This window comes from Haliotis cracherodii, unplaced genomic scaffold, assembly GCF_022045235.1.
Source record: "Haliotis cracherodii isolate W230 unplaced genomic scaffold, xgHalCrac1.p SCAF_23, whole genome shotgun sequence".
Lineage (NCBI taxonomy): Eukaryota > Metazoa > Mollusca > Gastropoda > Lepetellida > Haliotidae > Haliotis > Haliotis cracherodii.
In genome coordinates, this window is record NW_027266279.1 from 5,475,954 (window position 1) to 5,497,891 (window position 21,938).

A 21,938-nucleotide genomic window follows, 5' to 3' on the forward strand; every position below is an offset into this window, starting at 1 on the left:
TGGGGCCGTCTGCTTTTAGCCCCTAAATTTGGAAAAAGGCCCACATTTTCAAATACAATGGGGCATTTTAACATTGTGCTGTATGGGCAAGTGCGGGTGTACCTAGGGAATATATGAAATTGTCACATAAAGGGCCCATGGCAGAAAATTCCTTGAGTGAACCCTGTATTTATTAACAGGTGTCAAGACTTAAAATAAAATATACACACATATGTAAGGTGGTGCATGTGAACAGGGTATTACTTATTCTATTATTCCATTATGTTAACACACTTGTGAAGTCCATTACTTGTAATTGTGAGAGTGCATGCAATGACTTATAATATGCACACTGACATTTTTTGCTATCATTTGTAAACAGAAGCTGAGGAGGAAGGCTGCAGCTGGGCTCTTACAAGCCACTGACAAGTACATGGTGACCTGTGTAAAAGAATGGCTTCGAGTTCCAGGAGCAAGGCTTAGAAATGGCATAAGGAAAACGCGTACTGAAAAACAGAGGTGTAGATAGAGAATCTGCAAACAAAAGTGCTGAATTGCAACGGAACAAAGAAATCCAAAAAATTGGTGTTGACAACATATTTTCCACAGGGTTATGACCCTTGTTTTTGAACTTGGTACATATACTGCCAGGTTCTCTTGGACACTACCGAAGTTAATAAATGAAACTTTCCGTGCTTATCTAAGGTACAAACTCCAGAAGATGGTTATAAGAACTTATTTTGTATGGAGTTATGGCCTTTGCTTCATGCTATTTTAACTTGATGAAATATAGGGGGGGGGGGAGTTTGTCTCTGAATTTGAAGCCACATAAATGAAATTTTGCAGGCCAATATGAGGGGTATATGTTTAGACTGTATTTTAAAACAGGTTTTGAGAATATATGTTTCACATCCGCCTTGTTGCAGGTAGTAACACTGTTTTCTTGTAAATAATAATTAATTAATAATAAAGTTTATTATTCTATTTTGCTCTTTGTGTTTATTTATAAGTATTAACTACACATGTATTAGGGTACATAAAAAATAGTACTGTAACTATAGTGTAAGCATTTCGATTGTTTTGTACAGCTAGAAGTATTTATATTACTAACATTTGGTTTTCAAAGTATTAACTATGATAAAAAAATATTATCTTTTTAAAAATTCAGTATTTTTTAGTTTTACCTTTTATCTTTGTAACATTAACATCACGGCTAGCTGCAGCTTTTAGAAATGTTTAGTTTTATGTACCCTAACACTACACTTGGAAAAGTTCTATTGTGGCATCATTTCCATGAAATATTAAGATGAGATGTTGTCAGTTATGACTTCTGATGACATCAGCCTATTTAAGACAATGGCAGATGCTGCGCTGATAATTATTGTCGACGTTCGGCCGATGTCCATCCAATGCTGATTCCAAAACAGTTGCCGGAGGCTGGCCAGATAACTATTTACGACGTTGGGCCGATGTCGATCCGATGAGCAAAACTTCATCGGCCCGACATTGTTTGCCGACGCTGGGCCAATGCTGGGCCGGTGCATTGCCGATGCAGGGCCGATGATGTTTGCCGACGTTGGGCCAATGTCGATCCGATGAGCAAAACTTCATTGGCCCGACGATGTTTGCCGACGCTGGGCCGATGCTGGGCCGGTGCAGTGCCGATGCAGGGCCGATGACGTTTGCCGGCGTTGGGCCGATGTCGATCCGATGAGCAAAACTTCATCGGCCCGATGCAGTTTGCCGACGTTGGGCCGATGGTGTAGCCGACGTTGGGCCGATGCAGGGCCGATAATGGCATGCTACCTGGGGTGTTCTGTTCATCGAATGAAAGAGACATTGAGCATTGTTCTGGGCTCTATTCGGATTGTATTTATTTTATTTGTCAATAACTTTATTTTTACCCTGTAAACTCACTAACTCGCTGTAAATAAAACGTGTTTATATTTATAAAGCGCAACACTGAAAGTATGTAGAAAATAAACCTGTGTTTATAGTATTCGTTCATATTATTACAGTTAATTTGACATGACATAAAAAAAAAACAACTTTAATACTATGAAGGAATCTGGAAAATATCGACACGGTGTACATTTCTTATGGGAAGTCGATCGACAGCCATTTTTAATGGATCGATATGTAGGCTATCGATGTATTTATATATACGCACGGTTTGGTGTGAAAAGGCTCAGTATGTTTAAAAGAGGTATCTGTAGCAATAAGCAAACCTCTCTTTTACCAATCAGAATCAAGCACTCTTCAATGTCACGGAAGAATTTATGTACCATGTAATACAATGAGGGCAACATTATACTATTCAATTTTCATAGAACTGACATATTCTTGTAACATTTTGACAAACGTGATTAAGAAGGTTTTGTTTTTGCCCAGCCAAATGATTCTCACAAATTTTCTCACCTTGTCGGGACACAGGCGCTTCAATTGTGTCGATAAATTATCATCAATTATCATCACGAATGTCAACGTTAGAAATACACTGTCATATATACTGAAAGATGTAATAATATAGATGATGCATTTCTGACACTCGTGATATCAATTTATCTCGTAATATTTAAGCAACAAGTAAAAATCATGTGGGTTTGGGCTGCTGAAGCTTATTCCGTTAGACGGTTAATGTTTTAGTATATACCGTTAAGTGCGGGGCTACAAAATGGCGGCCTCCACGAAAGGCGTGAATTGTTATCGATTGCTGTCATAATGTAACATTTTCACAGATTGTGTTGCGACTGATATATTCAGCCATGCTGGGCGACATCCTGAGGGGGCAAGAAAAATCCCCACTGGTTTTAATTGAAGGTATCGTGTTTAGTTACTTGTACCATGTTGTACCAGCCACAGGAATTGTGGCAACAATGCAGTTTACCGGGCGCAGCCCGAGCTCTAACATCCGCTCAATTACCGCGCTATAGTGCCACCGCTGTCTCGTTATACCGTTACCGTGCCTCACGCTCTGGTGACTCTCGCTTCACGATCCAACACCCGTTTTCGGTCTTAGGGAAACTTACACATCTTTACTATCAAACACTCGTTCTCGGTCTTAGGGAAACTTACACATCTTTACGATCAAACACCCGTTCTAGGTCTTAGGGAAACTTACACAACTCCAGGATCCAACACCCGTTTTTCGGTCTTAGGGAAACTTACACGTCTTTACGATTCAAAACCCCGTTTCGGTCTTAGGGAAACTTACACGTCTTTACGATCCAAAACCCCTTTTCGGTCATTAGGGTCAGCTGGCTTTGGGAAAGGGTTAGCCATAAATTCTTACCTTTTCAAGCGTTAATCCAGTTACTCCCATTGGTCGGTCATGTTGACATAAACAATTGCGGGTGTGGTTTCAAGAAAAGATGAATGGGAGAGAGGGCAGTGATGTCACACGCATGCGCAATTCATTGTTTACTGAATTACGCATGCATGTCAATGGGGATTCTAATGACCTGTTAAACAAGCACTGATTACATGTGATAGCGCCTGTGGTCCAGTGGTAGAGTGTCGGCTAATTAACGCATTAATTAGCAGAGCCGGTGAGCCGGCAAAACGCGTTTGAGCCCCCACAGCGGATCTGAAAAAGTACGCCCGGTAAAGTGCACTACTCCCGGAATTGTCTGTAGTGTCCTGGTGTCACTGTTGGAAAAAAACAAAGTGATATGGACAAGATCAAGCTCCAGTCTGTATATATTACCATTTGCATGATTACGTGGTATTCTCTTGAAAGGACTTCTCCACTTTCACGATCATTGTCATTGTCATTGTTAAACAACAGTGACGTCACCGTTAAAACGACAAGCTGAGAGCCACGATTGAGTCCAACTGTCAACACTTCAAGACATGTCTTGTCTGTCGGGCCCCATTTCAATGATAAAACATCCGATCCAAGTGGTTGAACCTATTTGAAGTATGTGCATTGTTGTGATAGCCATATTTAAAAAGATAATATAAAAAACACCTACGCATAAAGTTAACATGATTAATGGCTTTTTCTTTGTGGATGCACAATTTGCTTACATTGGGCTATAATCTTGACGGGTTTGGCACAAACTGGCATCTGGTGTTTACGTTGGCACCAGTGACACGACTGAGAGTTGGTGTATAATGTGGGTTGCCCCTGCCTTTTGCATGTGAGCCTCGCACTTGTGTTACGAAATACATGACTTGAGGCAAGTGCAATGTAATATAGGAACAACTGGAGCACAATATCAATCGCCTAAATATTACTTGCTCATGTTGATAGGCCTATTATGAGCAAATTTGGCCCTGATCGTGAAAAGAGAAATTTAATGAAAAGCTACAAAGTCTTATATGTATCACAAATATCCCCATTCATAAACAGAATAATTATTATACTTGATGTTGGTAAATATGTCATTGTTAATTCCACATAATTTCAAAACTAGCTTTCAGTGCAGACAACTTCCATGATGTTCAGAAATAATGAAACTCCATGTTTGTTGTTTAATGCGTCACTCAGCAATATTTCAGCTATATGACAGCGGTCTATAAATAATTGAGTCTGGACCAGATCCAGTGATTGCATCGATCTACGCAATAGGGATACAATGACGTGCATCATCCAAGTCAGTGAGCCTGACCACCCAATCCCGTTAGTCGCATGGGTAGACAGGCATGGGTTGCTGAAGACCCATTATAATTCGGAATCTTGAATAAGTGTAGCTGATTTTGTTTGTCTACAAAAAAACTGGAAATGGCAACAATGAAAATTTGTGCAACATTGTTTCAGATAGCTGTGATCTGCCAGGACGTCATGTTATCCTCAGTATTATCAACTGCCTTGCTCCAAGGTAAGAAAGAATATAAGATCAAGATTATTCATATTAAGTGTGTCCATATATATTCAAAACTGATATTGATATTTGAAAAAAAGCACTTGTTTTAAGTTACATATCATAATAATATTTCAGTCTTAGAAAACTTACAGACAGTATATATTTGTAAGTTTTGATGCACTGACAATGTAATGTATATACACTGATATACACTCGTTATTTGGAGTAGTACTGTAGTTAATCTGCTTTTTTTTAATCATGTTCATTCTTTTTTTAGATTGGAAAAGGTTATATTAATCACATACGAAAAACCAGCACGGTACTTCAAAGACGCCTTGTCAGAAGACCTTCAAAGAAGGTGAGGCATTGAGTCAGTGTGTGTTGCTTAGTCCAGTCAGACATATTTCACCATTATCAGCATGGCCTAAAACTAACCGAGTCTGGGCCAGACAAACATGTGGATGGTCAAGCTGACAGATCTAGCTCTGTGGTCTAGTGGATTGAACATCTGCCTTGAGAGTAGTATCTCTGGTTCGATCCCTGGCCTCGTCATACCAAAAGACATTAAAAAGATGGTACTTGTTGCTACCCTGCCTGGTGCACGGCATCAAGGGGATAAAACAAGGACAGGTCGGCTCGGAGTCAGTCTACTGTGACTGAGGAGGTATCCATGTTAAACTGTGAATGGTAATTGGAATCTGAGCAGACAAGGAAGCCATAAATAGTTACTGAATGCATAGAGTTTTACATAGAGGCAATAATCTTTGAATATTCTTATGTTCCAAGATAGGATAAAAAACATTTTCATCTCTATATGCCGTTGTAACAGTTCATGGGGTCACGGCTAACCTGTTTAGGCCTTCCTTACTGTATTTCTAAGCTAGGCTACTGCTACTGGACATTTACAACACGCTTGGTGACCTTGGTCAGGTTATGTTCATGCAAGCTGTTTTCACTCTCTGTTATGAACATCAGAGCTAAGATGTAAGAAGCAAACTGCCATAGCAAGCTAAGATTAATCAGATTCCTGTAATTCTGCATTGTTAGAAGGTAAAGATGCTCAGAATACTATAAAAATAGTATCGTGATAGTCATTTTGACTGTGGCTGTACTATTGTAATAGAATAAAATACCCTCAGTAGTTGTGAGAATCGGGGAAAGGGCACCCATAGGCACTGCAATTCACCTTACAGGGTCGCGTCCCTTGGACACTGCAGGAACCTATTACCGGGGGTTCAAGTCCTGGTTCTCCCCGGTTATGTGTCTAGGTTTGTCAGCTCCATACCTGTGCTTGTGGATTTCACCAAAGTGGTAAACCTTTGAGACCTCCATCACTTCGAGCTTTCCTCCCACATTTAGCAGACATGCCGTGATATGACTTGAGTACTGTTCAAAGTGGAGTTAAATCCAACTCACTCATTAGAGAATCTATTATCTTGTGGCCACGCCTTGATGTGCGCACAGAAGTGTATGCTGTATGTGAGAGGTGAACCATGTATCGGGATGTCTGACTGAGTGACTTGTTTGATTGCATGTCATTGTACCCTGATCTCGTGAAGCGTACCGGTACATGTTTATATCTACATAGACTTTAGCCATAACACTGTATTACTTACATGTATGTCGGCTTTTGGTCTTGAATACAATAAACTGAATTGAATTATTATTTTTCAATCACTAGATTGTGTGGTCCAGACTTGATTATTTACAGGCCACCATCCTGTATCAAGAATATTGCAGAAATGTGATGTGGGCTTACTTAATACTGTAAAACAGGAAATTAATGCAAGCAGAATATTAATGCGAAAAATGCGAGTGACGGAAGGTCGTATTAAATTTATGCGCATTAATTTTTTACCATCAACATAAGGAAACAATTAACAAACGAAATAAATAACTTCGGTATTATTTACTAGTATTACATCAAAAACAATGATATCAGATCATTACAAGTTGATAGCAGACACTGACAACAATCAGTCACAAAGGTAATAGATAAATAAATTACTAGACAAAATAACAAAGTCACCTACACAAAGCGAAGTTGAGTAGTGGTCAGTTCACATCTTGTCAAGCAGCCCAGATTGGGGCCAGCCAAGAATTATCTCATCATGAATGGGTTTCATGACACTAATGCGCAGGTCAACAATCTTGTTGTTCTATTTGAGAATATCCTATCAGCATAATCCCCTTATTTGATACACTGATCTGTTTTCTACTTCTTTTCATCAAAGGGCCGAACGTATATACTAGTACCAACAGACTGTCAACTAAAACAACACTAACACAATGATAGCTGCAAGGAAACCATTCTCATGCTTGGCCATCAAACATACGGCTTAAATAATATTAAAATAAGGAAGGAATCTCACACTGACAAAACATGGACAGGGGATTTAATGTGCACAGTTATTTTATTTATCTTTGTCTCACAGTTCCCATGGTTCCTGCTCAAAACGTCATTTGAAACAAACGAAGCATTTTCAATTAAGGCTTTTATTTACGTAGGTTACATTAATTAAAATAACACAGAACATAAATCCAGCGCATAAATTTTTAGGAAAGGGTGTGGGCACTGGCATTTTTAAAATGCGCATTTATGGCTAAAATCAAGAGCTCACATTATTTTCATGTGGCATTAAATTCCTGTTTTACAGTATTTACTGCTAAAAAAGTGAAGAGCTATAAAAAAAACTGCAACGCTATTGAGTATGAAAGAATCCCATGAGCATATGAATTAGTGGCACAATCCAAATTATTGTGATGGCTGTAGGTATGCAATTGCAGAACAACAGATATGATTTAAAAAATGAATAAAATAGGTTTATATTGATTTGAATCAAGCTTGCTTGCTACAAAAAGACGCTGTCGTCGCATTAAATGTTCCACATGATCAGCCTATCCAGGGGACATAACTCTGCTTGATGTTGCAACCAGATGTGTTGTCTGAAGATGATGCAGTTGCATTACTTTTCAGCATTGTGTATTCATACTTTTCAGAGTTGACATTGTTGACTGCAGCGACGACCCTCTGGGGTGGCAGCGTGGGGGATCGCCCTCCATTGATGGGGAATTTCTCAAAATTGTTGAAGGTGTTATTTCCCCAGGGATCAGGAGTGTAGGGCTTGTAATAGACTCGCTGACTCTGCACATCTTGAACCGACCGCTGCCATACACATGCCAGATTCTTCATGCTGTGAAGAGTGCCAAAATTAAAGGTAAAAAAGTCAAGCTCCATCAAAACAGTTTTACTTCCTGTATGTTAATGACCTTTATGAAGTGTAAGATAATGGTTTATGTGGTAGAGGGGCACGGGTGGCCTTGTCATCTAAGGCGCCGCGATTCGCTGTGCAGAGTTGCATCCCTTGGGCACACCAGAAACCTATGATTGTTGGTTCGAATGCGGGTTCGCCCCGATTATGTTTCTAGGTTTGTCAGCACCATACCCGTGCTCGTGGGATTCACCAAGTGATAAACATCTGAGACCTGCATTACTTCGGGCTGTCCTCCCACATTAAGCTGACATGCCGTCATATAACTGGAATACTGTTGAAAGCAGCGTTAAACCCAACTCACTCACTCACCCATGTGGTAGAGAAGGACATTGGTGGGGGTAGACATCATTGGTCCATTTGCAACTCATCTGTGGCTTATTTTGGCAAGGGTCACGTTTGGCACAGTTGTCTAAGGAGCCGCAATTCGCTGTGCAGAGTTGCGTCTCTTGGGCACGCCAGAAACGTATTATTGTGGGTTTGTATCCCGGGATGCCCCGATTATATTTCTAGGGTTGTCAGCACCATACCCATGCTCATGGATTTCACCGAAGTGGTAAAAGCCTGAAACCTGCATCACTTCGGGCTTTCCTCCCACATTAAGCTGACACGCCGTTATATAACTGGAATACTGTTAAAAGCAGCGTTAAACCAAACTCACTTACTCATTTTTGACAAGTGGTGATGTAAAGTAACAAGGAGTCCATCTGGATTGTTACTAGCCTCGGACTAGTGGTTGTGTCTACCTCTGTATGATGCACTATGTTACTCTGTCACATGTGAATATATATGGCCATTTTGTGGTGTTGTTGCTATTTTTAACCAACCAATCAAGCCACGGCCTGCCACCGTTGAGAGGGAAACCTGCATCTACACAGACCAGTGAGCACATTGCTTTGTAATCAACAGGGTTCGTTTGATGTCTTGAAACACTTGTTTCATTTGTTGACGAAAATTTGACAAAAATCCCCCCAAAACAGCAGATTGGTCAATACACCAATTAGTCCACATTTCAGACAAGTATTGATGAAACAAAACTTGATTTTGGAAGGTAATGAGTAGCCCTTCCATCTGCCTTTGCTGATTGAACCAAATGGATTGGTTAGTGAAGACTCGGTGACGTCAGGGTTTGTGCTGATCCAGGAAGTCTTGAATTTTGACAGTCGTCTTAAAAAAACCTTGAATTTAGTTTGAGTTTGATATACGATTGAATTTTACAAAGGGGTCTTGAAAATTCCAAAAAGGTCCTTGAATTATGTCAACTGAAGCTGTACACTGTAGTAATGTTTTAAATAAATATATTTTACATTCTATTTCATGAAAACCTTCATGGATACGACATCCCAAAACAAATGTAAACCTTAACTTGATTGGTCCATGCTAGTGCATTCCAGGTAATTCCCCTTCTGCAGCCAATCAAATTTGTGCGCTCTCCGAAGGCTGCCATTTATGTTGGATTCATTGGCTGATACATTTTTCACAGATCTTTCCTTAACAACTTGTAAGGGACTGGTTATTAATTATGGGGGAGGGGGCGGATGAGATTGGATCTTAGGACTGGATCATATTTTGCTGACACTGAATTTTATGTAACAATTTTCATGGGCCCCCAAATACATGTAACTTCTTTTCGTGCCCACTGAGGCACTTCCTAAATAATAAGTTTATACAACCTTTATGTGCCAAGAAATAAGTTTTTATTTTTATGTATATTCTGTGTAATGTCTGTTCTTAGTCAGGTTATGAAATGAGGCCATGATTAAATCACAGTAATCAACTGAACTTTGTTCTAACCTTACACTGCCTGACACTGACACAATGTGTAGAGTAGAGGCCGCAAGACTTTGATGGCCCATGCTGCTTGAAAACTGGCGCCGATGTAATCTCAGTGTTCTTTAGAGTCTCCACTGGTGTTCCTCTCGCTTGATCAGGCTGTGTCTTGATTTATTGGGTAAAACTGTCAACTGCATGTACACCCAATGGCAGCCATATGTATTTATGGAGATGGAGAAATGTTAGGTACACCAAACTGTGAAGTCTTGACATTGCTGTAAAACCAACCTGGCTGTATGTATAGCAACATGTATAAGTTCAGTCACTAATCTGATAGAGAGGCAAGAAGAAGCCCTGCAACATTGTGACAAAACAATCAAGTTGGGGCGTTTGGATAGCCTGGTGATATAAGCATTCACTTGTCACAGAGAGGGCCTTGGTTCGATTTCCCAGATTGGTACAATATTATTTGTTGTGGCCAATGTGTCACAAGTCAAGATAAAACAACGTTAAGCAGCGTTGTGACAGAGAGTATTTAGAACCTTTCCTCTTCTGCTGTTTTCGTATGTGGAATCGACCCATGAAGATCCAGGTAGAATAGGTCTTCAGCAACCCATGCTTGCCGTAAGAGGCCACTAACGGGATCTGGTGGTCAGACTCGCTGACTTGGTTGATGCATGCCATCGATCCCAGTTGCGGCAATCGATGCTCATGACATCAATCAATGGATTGTCTGGTCCAGACTCGATTATTTACAATCTGCCATCATATAGCTGGAATATTGCTGAGTGCAGCGTTAAACAGTAAACAAACAAACCAACAAACATATGTGGAATCATATGGACTTGATAGTTTGATCTAGACTTGCCTTAGCTTTCAGTAAAAAAAAACAAAACTAAAAAATATAAATTCCACAGTCGTAGTGCAGGACTAGGTGACGAGGTAATGAGATAATAATGGTTTCGTGGAGAATGAACGAGGTAATAATGGTGTCGTGGAGAATGAACGAGGTAATAATGGTTTCGTGGAGAATGAACGAGGTAATAATGGTTTCGTGGAGAATGAACGAGGTAATAATGGTTTCGTGGAGAATGAACGAGGTAATAATGGTTTCGTGGAGAATGAACAAGGTAATAATGGTTTCGTGGAGAATGAACGAGGTAATAATGGTTTCGTGGAGAATGAACGAGGTAATAATGGTTTCGTGGAGAATGAACGAGGTAATAATGGTTTCGTGGAGAATGAACGAGGTAATAATGGTTTCGTGGAGAATGAACGAGGTAATAATGGTTTCGTGGAGAATGAACGAGGTAATAATGGTTTCGTGGAAAATGAACGAGGTAATAATGGTTTCGTGGAGAATGAACGAGGTAATAATGGTTTCGTGGAGAATGAACAAGGTAATAATGGTTTCGTGGAAAATGAACGAGGTAATAATGGTTTCGTGGAGAATGAACGAGGTAATAATGGTTTCGTGGAGAATGAACGAGGTAATAATGGTTTCGTGGAAAATGAACGAGGTAATAATGGTTTCGTGGAGAATGAACGAGGTAATAATGGTTTCGTGGAGAATGAACGAGGTTTCGTGGAAAATGAACAAGGTAATAATGGTTTCGTGGAGAATGAACGAGGTAATAATGGTTTCGTGGAGAATGAACGAGGTAATAATGGTTTCGTGGAGAATGAACGAGGTAATAATGGTTTCGTGGAGAATGAACGAGGTTTCGTGGAAAATGAACAAGGTAATAATGGTTTCGTGGAGAATGAACGAGGTAATAATGGTTTCGTGGAGAATGAACGAGGTAATAATGGTTTCGTGGAGAATGAACGAGGTAATAATGGTTTCATGGAGAATGAACGAGGTAATAATGGTTTCGTGGAGAATGAACGAGGTAATAATGGTTTCGTGGAGAATGAACGAGGTAATAATGGTTTCGTGGAGAATAAACAAGGTAATAATGGTTTCGTGGAAAATGAACGAGGTAATAATGGTTTCGTGGAGAATGAACGAGGTAATAATGGTTTCGTGGAGAATGAACGAGGTAATAATGGTTTCGTGGAAAATGAACGAGGTAATAATGGTTTCGTGGAGAATGAACGAGGTAATAATGGTTTCGTGGAGAATGAACGAGGTAATAATGGTTTCGTGGAAAATGAACGAGGTAATAATGGTTTCGTGGAAAATGAACGAGGTAATAATGGTTTCGTGGAGAATGAACGAGGTAATAATGGTTTCGTGGAGAATGAACGAGGTAATAATGGTTTCGTGGAGAATGAACGAGGTAATAATGGTTTCGTGGAGAATGAACGAGGTAATAATGGTTTCGTGGAGAATGAACGAGGTAATAATGGTTTCGTGGAGAATGAACGATGTAATAATGGTTTCGTGGAGAATGAACGATGTAATAATGGTTTCGTGGAGAATGAACGAGGTAATAATGGTTTCGTGGAGAATGAACGAGGTAATAATGGTTTCGTGGAGAATGAACGAGGTAATAATGGTTTCATGGAAAATGAACGAGGTAATAATGGTTTCGTGGAGAATGAACGAGGTAATAATGGTTTCGTCGAGAATGAACGAGGTAATAATGGTTTCACTTTTATAGCATACATGGTTGTGAAATTTTGCCTCAATATTATTATCTTTATTTTTTTATCATGATGATGATGTTATGAAAATAATAACCTCAGAAACCTTTTTACAGGCTGTACTGTTGTTAATCTATCATTCTTTTTAAATTTTCAGATTGTGAGATCTCCCAAACAGTATGTTTGCTACATCGTGATCTCCATGATGACACGGCAGTTGGACTCATAGAACATATGGCGACAACTGTCATCAAACTGTCGCCATGCAAGTCATGTGACTTCCAGCATTCATGTTGCATTGTGCACCAGCGGGCATCTGGCAAAGTCATGAAAGTGGTATGATGGTTACAAACTCATGTGCTTTGTTATTGGCCTTTTCCAGGACTAGACACACACACTGGTCAGCCAGACATATATTTTGGTCCCTTAGACATATAAAGTGGTCCACTGGTCTATATGTGCAAGTGACATTGTAGAAGCTGTATTTTGAGTAAAGACAGAGTTGGTTAATTGATTAAACTTCTTTGTTTTCAATGCAATGCTTCATTACAGGTTCTTGTACTTGCTTTTGAGCAAGAGATGGTTTCAGTGCAAGCAAGCTCTTGATAAAGGTACCAGCATCTGTTCTGAAACGTCGCATGCAAACAATAAGAATGCTGGAATCCATTCGTCAACTCATAAACTAACTGGTATACTCGACAAATACCCGTACTCTTTAATCATGTTAATTGTAAGGCCTTATATTTGTTGACTGTCTCTGTGGTCAAGTGGTAGAGCGTCCTGAGTTTGATCCCTGGCTGCGTCATACCAAAAGACGTTAAAAGATGGTACTTGTTGTTACCCTGTCTGGCGCTCGACATTAAGAGGCTAAAACAAGGACCGGTCGGCTTGTAGTATACTGTGTCTGAGTGGGGTATTCATGTGAAACTGCGGCATATTATCTCAGTGGGCTAGCACTATAAATCGGCATCGGTCTGGACTGGTACAAGCAGCCACACACACGCACACAAACAAACACACATGAGCATGCACGTCGTTATATAAGTGCAATAATCTTGGCTGCGACGCTAAACCGCATTTCACCTCACCCGTTATGTTTGTTTGGGTTGGTTCATGAGACCGACCGACAAAGAAAACCCTGAAATTACCAAAAGATCAAAATCAAACGACCATGAGTTGTTATCACTACTGTTCGAAAGAAATGGTGACAATAAAACACAGTTGATCAGCTCATTCATTCAGAGACAAAAATTGTATGCTTTGACCACAGCGGCAAAAAAAGCTATACTGTATGTCACCCACCAGGAGAAGAGGGACCTGATGGGTGCTGGGATACAATTGTGCTCTGACGCCATAAAGATGTTTGACATCAACTTAGTGACATCAGTGAAGATTACTGTGTGTGATGCAATGTATCTCTGTAATAATTATGAATTGAAGCTTGTGAATTGTATTTTAGTGTTCCGATGATGCTGTAGTTTAAAAATACAGTAAACTACGTTTATAACGAACACGCTTATAACGAACTGACGGATATAACGAACTTACTTTTTTTGTCCCTAACATTTGCTGTAGTTATGCTGTATATATGCTTATAACGAACTACAGTTATAACGAACTAAAATTAGTGGTCCCTTTGAGTTCGTTACAACCGTAGTTTACTGTATAATGAAAAGTCAAAACGTGATCTTCACCTATGAGATCCCTTATCTCATGGTTGGTCACAAATTTTACCTTGAAGTATATCCCCCACACCAAGAAAAGTAAATGGTTGGTCCTTATACAGTGTTATTATTGATGTCAGTGAGCAATATTGGTAATAACAGTCTGATACTGTTTAGTTTCTGTTATGTCCAGATTTATTGACCTCAGAAAATAACCTGGCAGGGATAGAAATGCATATGTTTTCAAGTGTACAGGACACTCATTAAGAAGTTTCAGTCTACCCTTTGGAACGGAAGTGTGACAACGAGAAGAACACTTTCGATCCATCTTCATGGAGATTGAGGGTGGTCGGGTTGCCTAGTGGTTAAAGCGTTCGCTCGACACGCCGAAGACCCGGGTTCGATTCCCGACATGGGCACAATGTGTGAAGCCCATTTCTGGTGTTCCCCGCCGTGAATATTGCTGGAATATTGCTAAAAGCGGCGTAAAACCATACTCACTCACTCACTCACTCATTGAGATTGATAATACCCAATGTTTTCTTGTGCGTTGTACTGTGCATTAAGAATGTTCCCTTGTTCATAATTGTCCATGTGGTTGTCATGTTTATTTGTGTGAAAGTACATTTATCACTGGCTTAATGTAACAACAATTGTCACATTGGTACTGTTGTAAAAACATTATTCATAAGGGTGCCCTATGTTGATCTTGCCATTACATTTTTAACTGTGTCCCAAAAATTGTCACAAAAATACAAGGAATTTCGAAACCTGCCTGATTTCTCGGTTTAAGTTTATTACGTGTTCGTATTTGGCAGGTAGAGAACTTCAACATGGATGACAAGTTCCAGCTGAAGGAGGTTTGTGAGGCCACGCCAACCTTCACGATGGTCATGCCAGATTCCGTCTCTCAGGTGAGGAGCGTCATAGTATGCCTCTGATGTAATACACAGATTTAGAGATATCGCGACAATTAAAATTGTATCACATTGCTTTGCAGACCATTGTGAAGTCATTTGTTACTACGGCATCACAATCAAACTGTTACATATGGCTACATATCCATGTGAGCTATTTTTTTTTTTCAATCTCACCAGGACAATCTGAACTCAATGCAGAAATATTTTTGTCTGTTGATTCTCAAACTGGCTACAAAGTCAATGTGAGCTTTTCCCAAAGGTCTGTGTCTGTCGTCTGTCCATCCATGTCTCTTTCAGTCCTTCCATCTGACTGTTAGGACAAGACTAAAAAATCCCAGTCTTTGGAACCTGTCACTACCCCTTTTACAGAAAATGTTAAACATGTCTCTGGATACAACAAAGTAGATATTAAAAAAATGGTCAGCTTTTTTTAGCACATCTCAAAAGAAGGCAAAAGGTCAGGAGATATATATTTATCCTACTTTGTGGTAACACTTTCTCATTTAGCTATGTATTTTTTCTTATTTTGGATACAGCCCTGTTTTGAAATGGTTTTGATCAAAGGTCAGAGTCTGCATTCAGATTTTTGTTACATATGGTGATATCATTGTCTACCTGACCCGTGAAGATCTGGGGGAGAATAGGTCTTCAGCTACCCATGCTTGCCGTAAAAGGCAACTATGCTTGTGGTAAGAGGTGACTAACGGGTTCGCTGACTTGGTTGATGCATGTCATCGATCCAAATGGCCTGGATTGGTTCTCATGATATTAATCACTGGATTGTCTGGTCCAGCCTCAATTATTTACAGACCCCAGCTATATAGCTGGAATATTGCTGAACGCAGCATTAAACAACAAACCAACCAATCATTGTCTACCTCTACCATTGTCTTCTTTCATTGAACTTTGCTGTTGCATTTGTCTGAACAATGTCACCTTTAAGGTTATTGTGAAACATTGTTGTAGCATACTTCTACTTGAATACAGTGAGTCTGGTTTTACGCCGCTTTCAGCAATATTCCAGCAATATCACGGCTGGGGACACCAGAAATGGGCTTCACACATTGTACCCATGTCGGGAATTGAACCCGGGTCTTCGGCGTGACGAGCGAACGCTTTAACCACTAGGCTACCCTACCACCACTTGAAGTGGTAAGAGAATTAAACGTAGGATATCCCACAAGGAACATGGTCCTGGTAAATTCTTTCAGCATGTGATATGTCTATTGTAGGTCAAGGTTATCTGTGAGGTGCTTGTGAAACGTGGTTGTAGCATTCGTTGTCAGTTGTTGGTGCACCATTACTGTACAACCCTGTGACTTGGTAATTGTTTTATCTAAAGCTGTCTTGATAAAGGCCTTGGAGTAATGTTTTCACAATGGAAGTGCATGGGGGAATGCTAATATTAGGAGGCTTTGAGGAAATATCAATTTCTCAAATTATCAAAACTCTTGTCAGCTGTGGTCTTTTTGATATTCTGTGTTAATTCCTCAGCTTAAGGTTTCTTCTATCTTTTTTAATTGTATATTCGTTTTCTGTCCTTTTTTACCCAAAACTGAATTGTTTATCAGATGTATAATGTTTGAATGTTGAAATTCCTGCTATTTGACAAGTGGGCAGGTGGAAGGAAACGGTAACAGATCATGAAGTTTGATTTTCAGGATTTGTTTTTTATGAATTGTATAGTTAATACACATTTGATTTCAGGCGGTGGTGTTCATGTTATTTGTAAGAGGGGCTAATGGTATAGTTTGTGAACAAATTGTTTTTGCACCTTTGTGTAGAACAAGATAATTTATGTTTGTAATTTTTTGTCTTATTTATATTGTGACAATTCTGTCAAAGAGGTATCAGTGAATTCTTAATGTGGAATATGACACAGAGTAAATCTCCCTTACTCAATGGTTATCTCCTCCTTGGTGATTCCAGGGAAGCTTAAATCTCCCTTACCCAATGGTTATCTCACTTGTGGTGATTCCAGGGAAGCTTAAATCTCCCTTACCCAATGGTTGTCTCCCCCTTGGTGATTCCGGGGAAGCTTAAATCTCCCTTACCCAATGGTTATCTCCCCCTTGGTGATTCCAGGGAAGCTTAAATCTCCCTTACCCAATGGTTGTCTCCCCCTTGGTGATTCCAGGGAAGCTTAAATCTTCCATACCCAATGGTTAACTCCCCCTTGGTGAATCCAGGGAAGAGTAGGTCTCCCTTACCCAATGGTTGTCTCCCCCTTGGTGATTCCAGGGAAGCTTAAATCTCCCTTACCCAATGGTTGTCTCCCCCTTGGTGATTCCAGGGAAGATTAAATCTCCCTTACCCAATGGTTGTCTCCCCCTTGGTGATTCCAGGGAAGCTTAAATCTCCCTTACCCAATGGTTGTCTCCCCCTTGGTGATTCCAGGGAAGATTAAATCTCCCTTACCCAATGGTTATCTCCCCCTTGGTTATTCCAGGGAAGCTTAAATCTCCCTTACCCAATGGTAGTCTCCCCCTTGGTGATTCCAGGGCAAAGGAGGTCCCCATGATGAAGGTATCTTTATCAAAGGTCAAGGCCAGGTAGAGGGTCTTTAGGGTGATTGGCAGCTCTTGTTTCATATAAAATAGTTGTCTAAACAAAAAGCAAATCATTTCAGGCAGATCCTGCTGCAAACCTGCCCTTCAACCTGAGTCTGACAGACAGTGAGAAGGCAGCTCGGAGCCAGGTGAAGCTGCCCTACATCAAGGATAACAAAGGGTAGGTTTTGGGCTCATTGAACGAGAGCATCATCTTTATGCACTAATTCTTGCTTTTGTTGTGGAGATTAGTTGGGTCCCCACTCCCCAGTAACCTATTAATGAGTTGACTTATGTGTGTGTGAGATTGTTGTTTAACGCCACACACCACACTATTGTGAGCAAGAATCCACACCGTCAGGATATGATAACGACTCCCCCAATGAAGCAAGTCACTGTGTCTGACCACCTGATCCAAAAAGGTGCCTCTCACGTCAAGCATGTGTTGCTAGGTATTAATTATTTATTACCACCCAGAATCCCTACCCGGTAGCTGACGAATGAGGATCAGGTGGTGTGTGCTTAGGGCGATTGAATGTCAATACGTAGTGACAACATGGCTTGTAGCTGATGCTGCCATCCATTGTGGGCCAGGAGTAGTCTGCATGACTCAAAGATAGCTGTAGCTGTTGTATTGTTGTCTGGGATGTAATACAACACCCCTCCCATGTGACACTCCCAACAATGAAGCAGTCAGCATAGCATAGCACATTTAGAAATCTTAAACAGCTAGTGATCTACATGTTAATAGTGTAATTAAGGCCATAAGATCCTTACATAACATCATGATTCATTTCTGTCACAACGGGGACAGTCGGGTAGCTTAGTGGTTAAAGCGTTCGAAGCCCATTTCTGGTGTCCCCCGCCGTGATATTGCTGGAATATTGCTAAAAGTGGCGTAAAACCAAACTCACTCACTCACTCTGTCACAAGGCTTGGAGAATCGTATAACATTCACAGTCTTTTCCTTGTCACACCGCCCTGGTTTGATTCCCCACATGTATGAGATATGTAATCCCAATCTCTTGTGTCTTGTACTTTCGCTTTTCTGCTTGAGAGGAGTAATAGTTCAGATTTTAATAAGGTTGAATTACAGGAAAACCTATGAACACAATAGTTGCTTGAGTAAATTATCTCTTCGTTTGTTGGTTCCAGGGGCGAGCCCGAGATTCAGGTAGGGGGGAAGATCTTCTATCAGCCCGATGATGCTGATGACTTTGATGAGGAAGACCCAGACGAAGACCTGGACATCTGAACAGCTGGAACTCTTTTAGCCACAATGTTGACATCCGAATTACCAGAACAATGTTATACAAACAGCTGGACATATCAGTCCAATTATATTGGTTGTTGCCTTTATTTTCAGGGACATGTTTTAGGCTGGAGCCAAACATGTTTTAGGCTGGAGCCAGATATGTCTGTTTGGTGTGCATCTCATGTTTTCCAGGAGGGTAAGCATTAAGAAATTTGAGAAAGGGTATACTCAGGCAAATAATTTGTGATTTACAATGGACTTAAACTCTAAAACAACTTCATGATTTTTTGAAGTCCAGCTTAACTCAGGGGTTTAATTCCAAATTATTATTTTTTACCCAGTCAGATTACACACAGACATACACACATATCTATTTTAAGGCCAGATTCTATTTCAAACTTGGACTCCAAAATATTGAATTGTGAAATAAAAAATAAATAAAAAAGTTTTTTGTTTTATTTCAACCACCAGAAATAAGTAAATACAAAAACAACAACTTATTTACTGTCGCTGTCAATATGAATAAATTATTTAGAATTCTAAATTCTATTTTTTACAAATTTCTCTTAATAACTCACAGTCCCAATCTCTATTTTGTTTCAATATTTTTTCTGACCCACTTTTGAGAAAACGAAAAAAAAATTGTATATGATCATTCATATATTTATTTTTTCAACCTACTGACCTGAATTTTTGGGCAAAATCCCACAACACACCACATCCCAACCCCCAATGAAAATAAGGTAGAACAATTATATTGCGCTATTGGTTTGAAAACTGATCCTTAATGTTGACAATACCATGTCAACCATCTGAAACCTTTTAAAGTTATTAGGAGAAGGCTCAATCTGATGTAACAAAGGTCAAGCATGTTGCCTGGTAAACATTGTTAATTCATATTGTCTCTTTGATGTGTATTACTGTTGTTCTGACCTGAGAGTGCAGATATATCTAGTAACACTGATTGTGAGTTTGAAGCCGAGATTCAACCACACTATTATTGGTCATTTCACTTCAGAGGCAACCTAATTAACCTTCATCATCCATGGTGTAGTGGATAGAGCATCTGCCCGAAGTGCAGATGTTGCTGGTTCGATCCCCTGCCCGAATCATACATTAACTTCTTGTTACACTGCCTGGTGCTCAGCATTAGAGGGATAAAACACACACACAGGCCTGATATCATCTCCATTTGATAGTGATTCATAAACACATGCTTATGAGCTAGCTGGAATCATACATGGGACTCTTATGTTTATGGAAATGGTTATTGTCGCTTTTATTAGAATATGTCCCAAGTTTAGTGGCTTGGCTGATTGCATGTCATCGAACTTTGATATCACTACTGAAAGCAGCTAATCATCCAGCAAACGATCACCTTGGGTCCATAATTTCTTGGTTGATGTCTGTTGTTGCCGTAAGATCACACTCTCATCTCAACTGCATTATTAGCCCAGTGGTCTCGGTTGTCGCTAGTTGCTTGCCATTGGTTCGAATCTCACTTGTCATAAGATCTTTGGGAAGTAAGCAATAACCAGAAGTTGGTTCAGTGGACCTGTGTTACTTTGCGGCTTTTCTCATTATGAGATCATGACATGCATGAAACACAGCCAAAAGCGAGGTAATTCTTCATCTTACGATCCTCAGACCAAAACAGTCAATCATATTATAGGTATCTGCTTTGTGTATAGTCAAGGGAGTATATTTGTGAACATAAAGACAGTGATCTTTCATCCTGGGTATGTTGTAAACGTGATGATGTTATTTTGTTGTACTTTACATGCAAGATGTGCTATTTTGAGATTAAATATGTACAACATTTAAGAATATGTACGTTCTCAATACAAATACGGGGGGAGGACGCCCATGTGGTCCAAAACGCTGGAATTTGCTTTGCAGAGTTGTGTGCCTGAGCCAGAACCAGGTGACCAAAGTTTTTGACAGGGAGTCTTTGTCTCGCTGGTCTCCCTAACATCGTCAGAACTTCACGGGTTTGTATACACTACGGCCCTGCATCACCTGGCATTTCTGCCAAAGTGCGGTGTAGGGACAAAGCGTTTCTGTTATGACATGGGGCCGTGTGTAACGGACAGTCGGTGCGTGGATTGTGTGGGAAACCCCGTTGTCAAATATTAAGCAGTGTATGGATTAGAAGTCCTCATGTTGCAGAAGAAATAATGGTTCATTGGTCAAAGAAACCCTTGGAGATTCCTTAATATCTGACCCATTTTGACCTATGTACCCAACAGAAAAATCTCAATATTATAACAGCGCATCTTTATATTTTTGTATTCGGAACTTCCCGATTATGTTCGTTTTAGCGATAAAGACATCATAAATACTTGCCTGAATGCTTCGATCACGCGTACCGAGAATTTAGAAACCTCTACGCTGTGATAAGTGATTTAAAGGTTCACTTGTCGCCGGCGACCCCCTATGTAATGGCAGTGTCCTCAGAATTTCCCTCAGAGGTATTGCATTGAGTCAAAGATCTGATTTATGAGGTTGACTTTCGACACCTATGTTTGCATTCGTCGCCTTAACTCACAAAAATGTGATCGGCTTGTCCAGGAATGACACAAGTTAATCTCGAATGCTGTGTTGGTAGATTTGGTATCACGAAGTAACATATCCGGTTACGGGTGCGCACCCGTTACATCCTTTAGGAATGGCAGCCTACGAGAATTCGGTCACTGCCTGTCGATTCGTTCAGGTCATAGTCAAATGACGCAGTTGACATTGTTATGATATTTAGAAATTCCATTTCACGATATGTCTCTGCGTGTGCGCATGACCCCAGTTTTCAGAAAGTAAGAAAAAGACTAACTGCGAGAAACTGATTTTACTTAGTTGCAGTAAAGTTAGTGTTCAGATGTGAAATGAAATTCAAACGTCAACGCTGGCATATTTCCGTAACCTGCCTGAAGGCAAGTTGGAGAATGACATGGAATAATATGTGACGGGAGTTGTCAATCATTTGCATTGTACTAAAACCTGGAAGAATTAGTTTTTCGTTTCACCGATAAGCAATTGGCCAACCAACAACATACGCCATGAGTTCGGCAAAATACCTGTCTTTCTAGTTCTGATCCGGAATCTGGAATGTGCCAAGGTTTATCGAATTTGTAG

At 40.1% G+C, this 21,938-nt stretch overlaps 1 protein-coding gene across 1 annotated transcript; it reads left to right on the plus strand.

Annotated features, from left to right (window-relative positions):
- Positions 1-2,585: 2,585 nt before the first annotated feature.
- LOC139471602 (elongator complex protein 5-like) lies at positions 2,586-20,596 on the plus strand. Its single transcript, XM_071253981.1, has 8 exons — positions 2,586-2,799; positions 4,742-4,802; positions 5,065-5,145; positions 7,788-8,005; positions 12,579-12,757; positions 14,904-14,999; positions 17,635-17,735; positions 18,710-20,596. Exons 1-8 carry the CDS (start codon positions 2,745-2,747, stop codon positions 18,807-18,809), a joined length of 891 nt encoding a protein of 296 aa, XP_071110082.1. The 5' UTR covers positions 2,586-2,744; the 3' UTR covers positions 18,810-20,596.
- The last annotated feature ends 1,342 nt before the right edge of the window (positions 20,597-21,938 follow it).

What these genes read in the sequence shown, in the direction of transcription:
- LOC139471602 (XM_071253981.1), top strand. Translation starts at nt 2,745, where the DNA reads ATGCTGGGCGACATCCTGAGGGGGCAAGAAAAATCCCCACTGGTTTTA. An exon ending in ATCAACTGCCTTGCTCCAAG is followed by an intron (nt 4,803 to 5,064) that starts GTAAGAAAGAAT and finishes TTCTTTTTTTAG; the next exon opens with ATTGGAAAAGGTTATATTAA. An exon ending in CTGGCAAAGTCATGAAAGTG is followed by an intron (nt 12,758 to 14,903) that starts GTATGATGGTTA and finishes CGTATTTGGCAG; the next exon opens with GTAGAGAACTTCAACATGGA.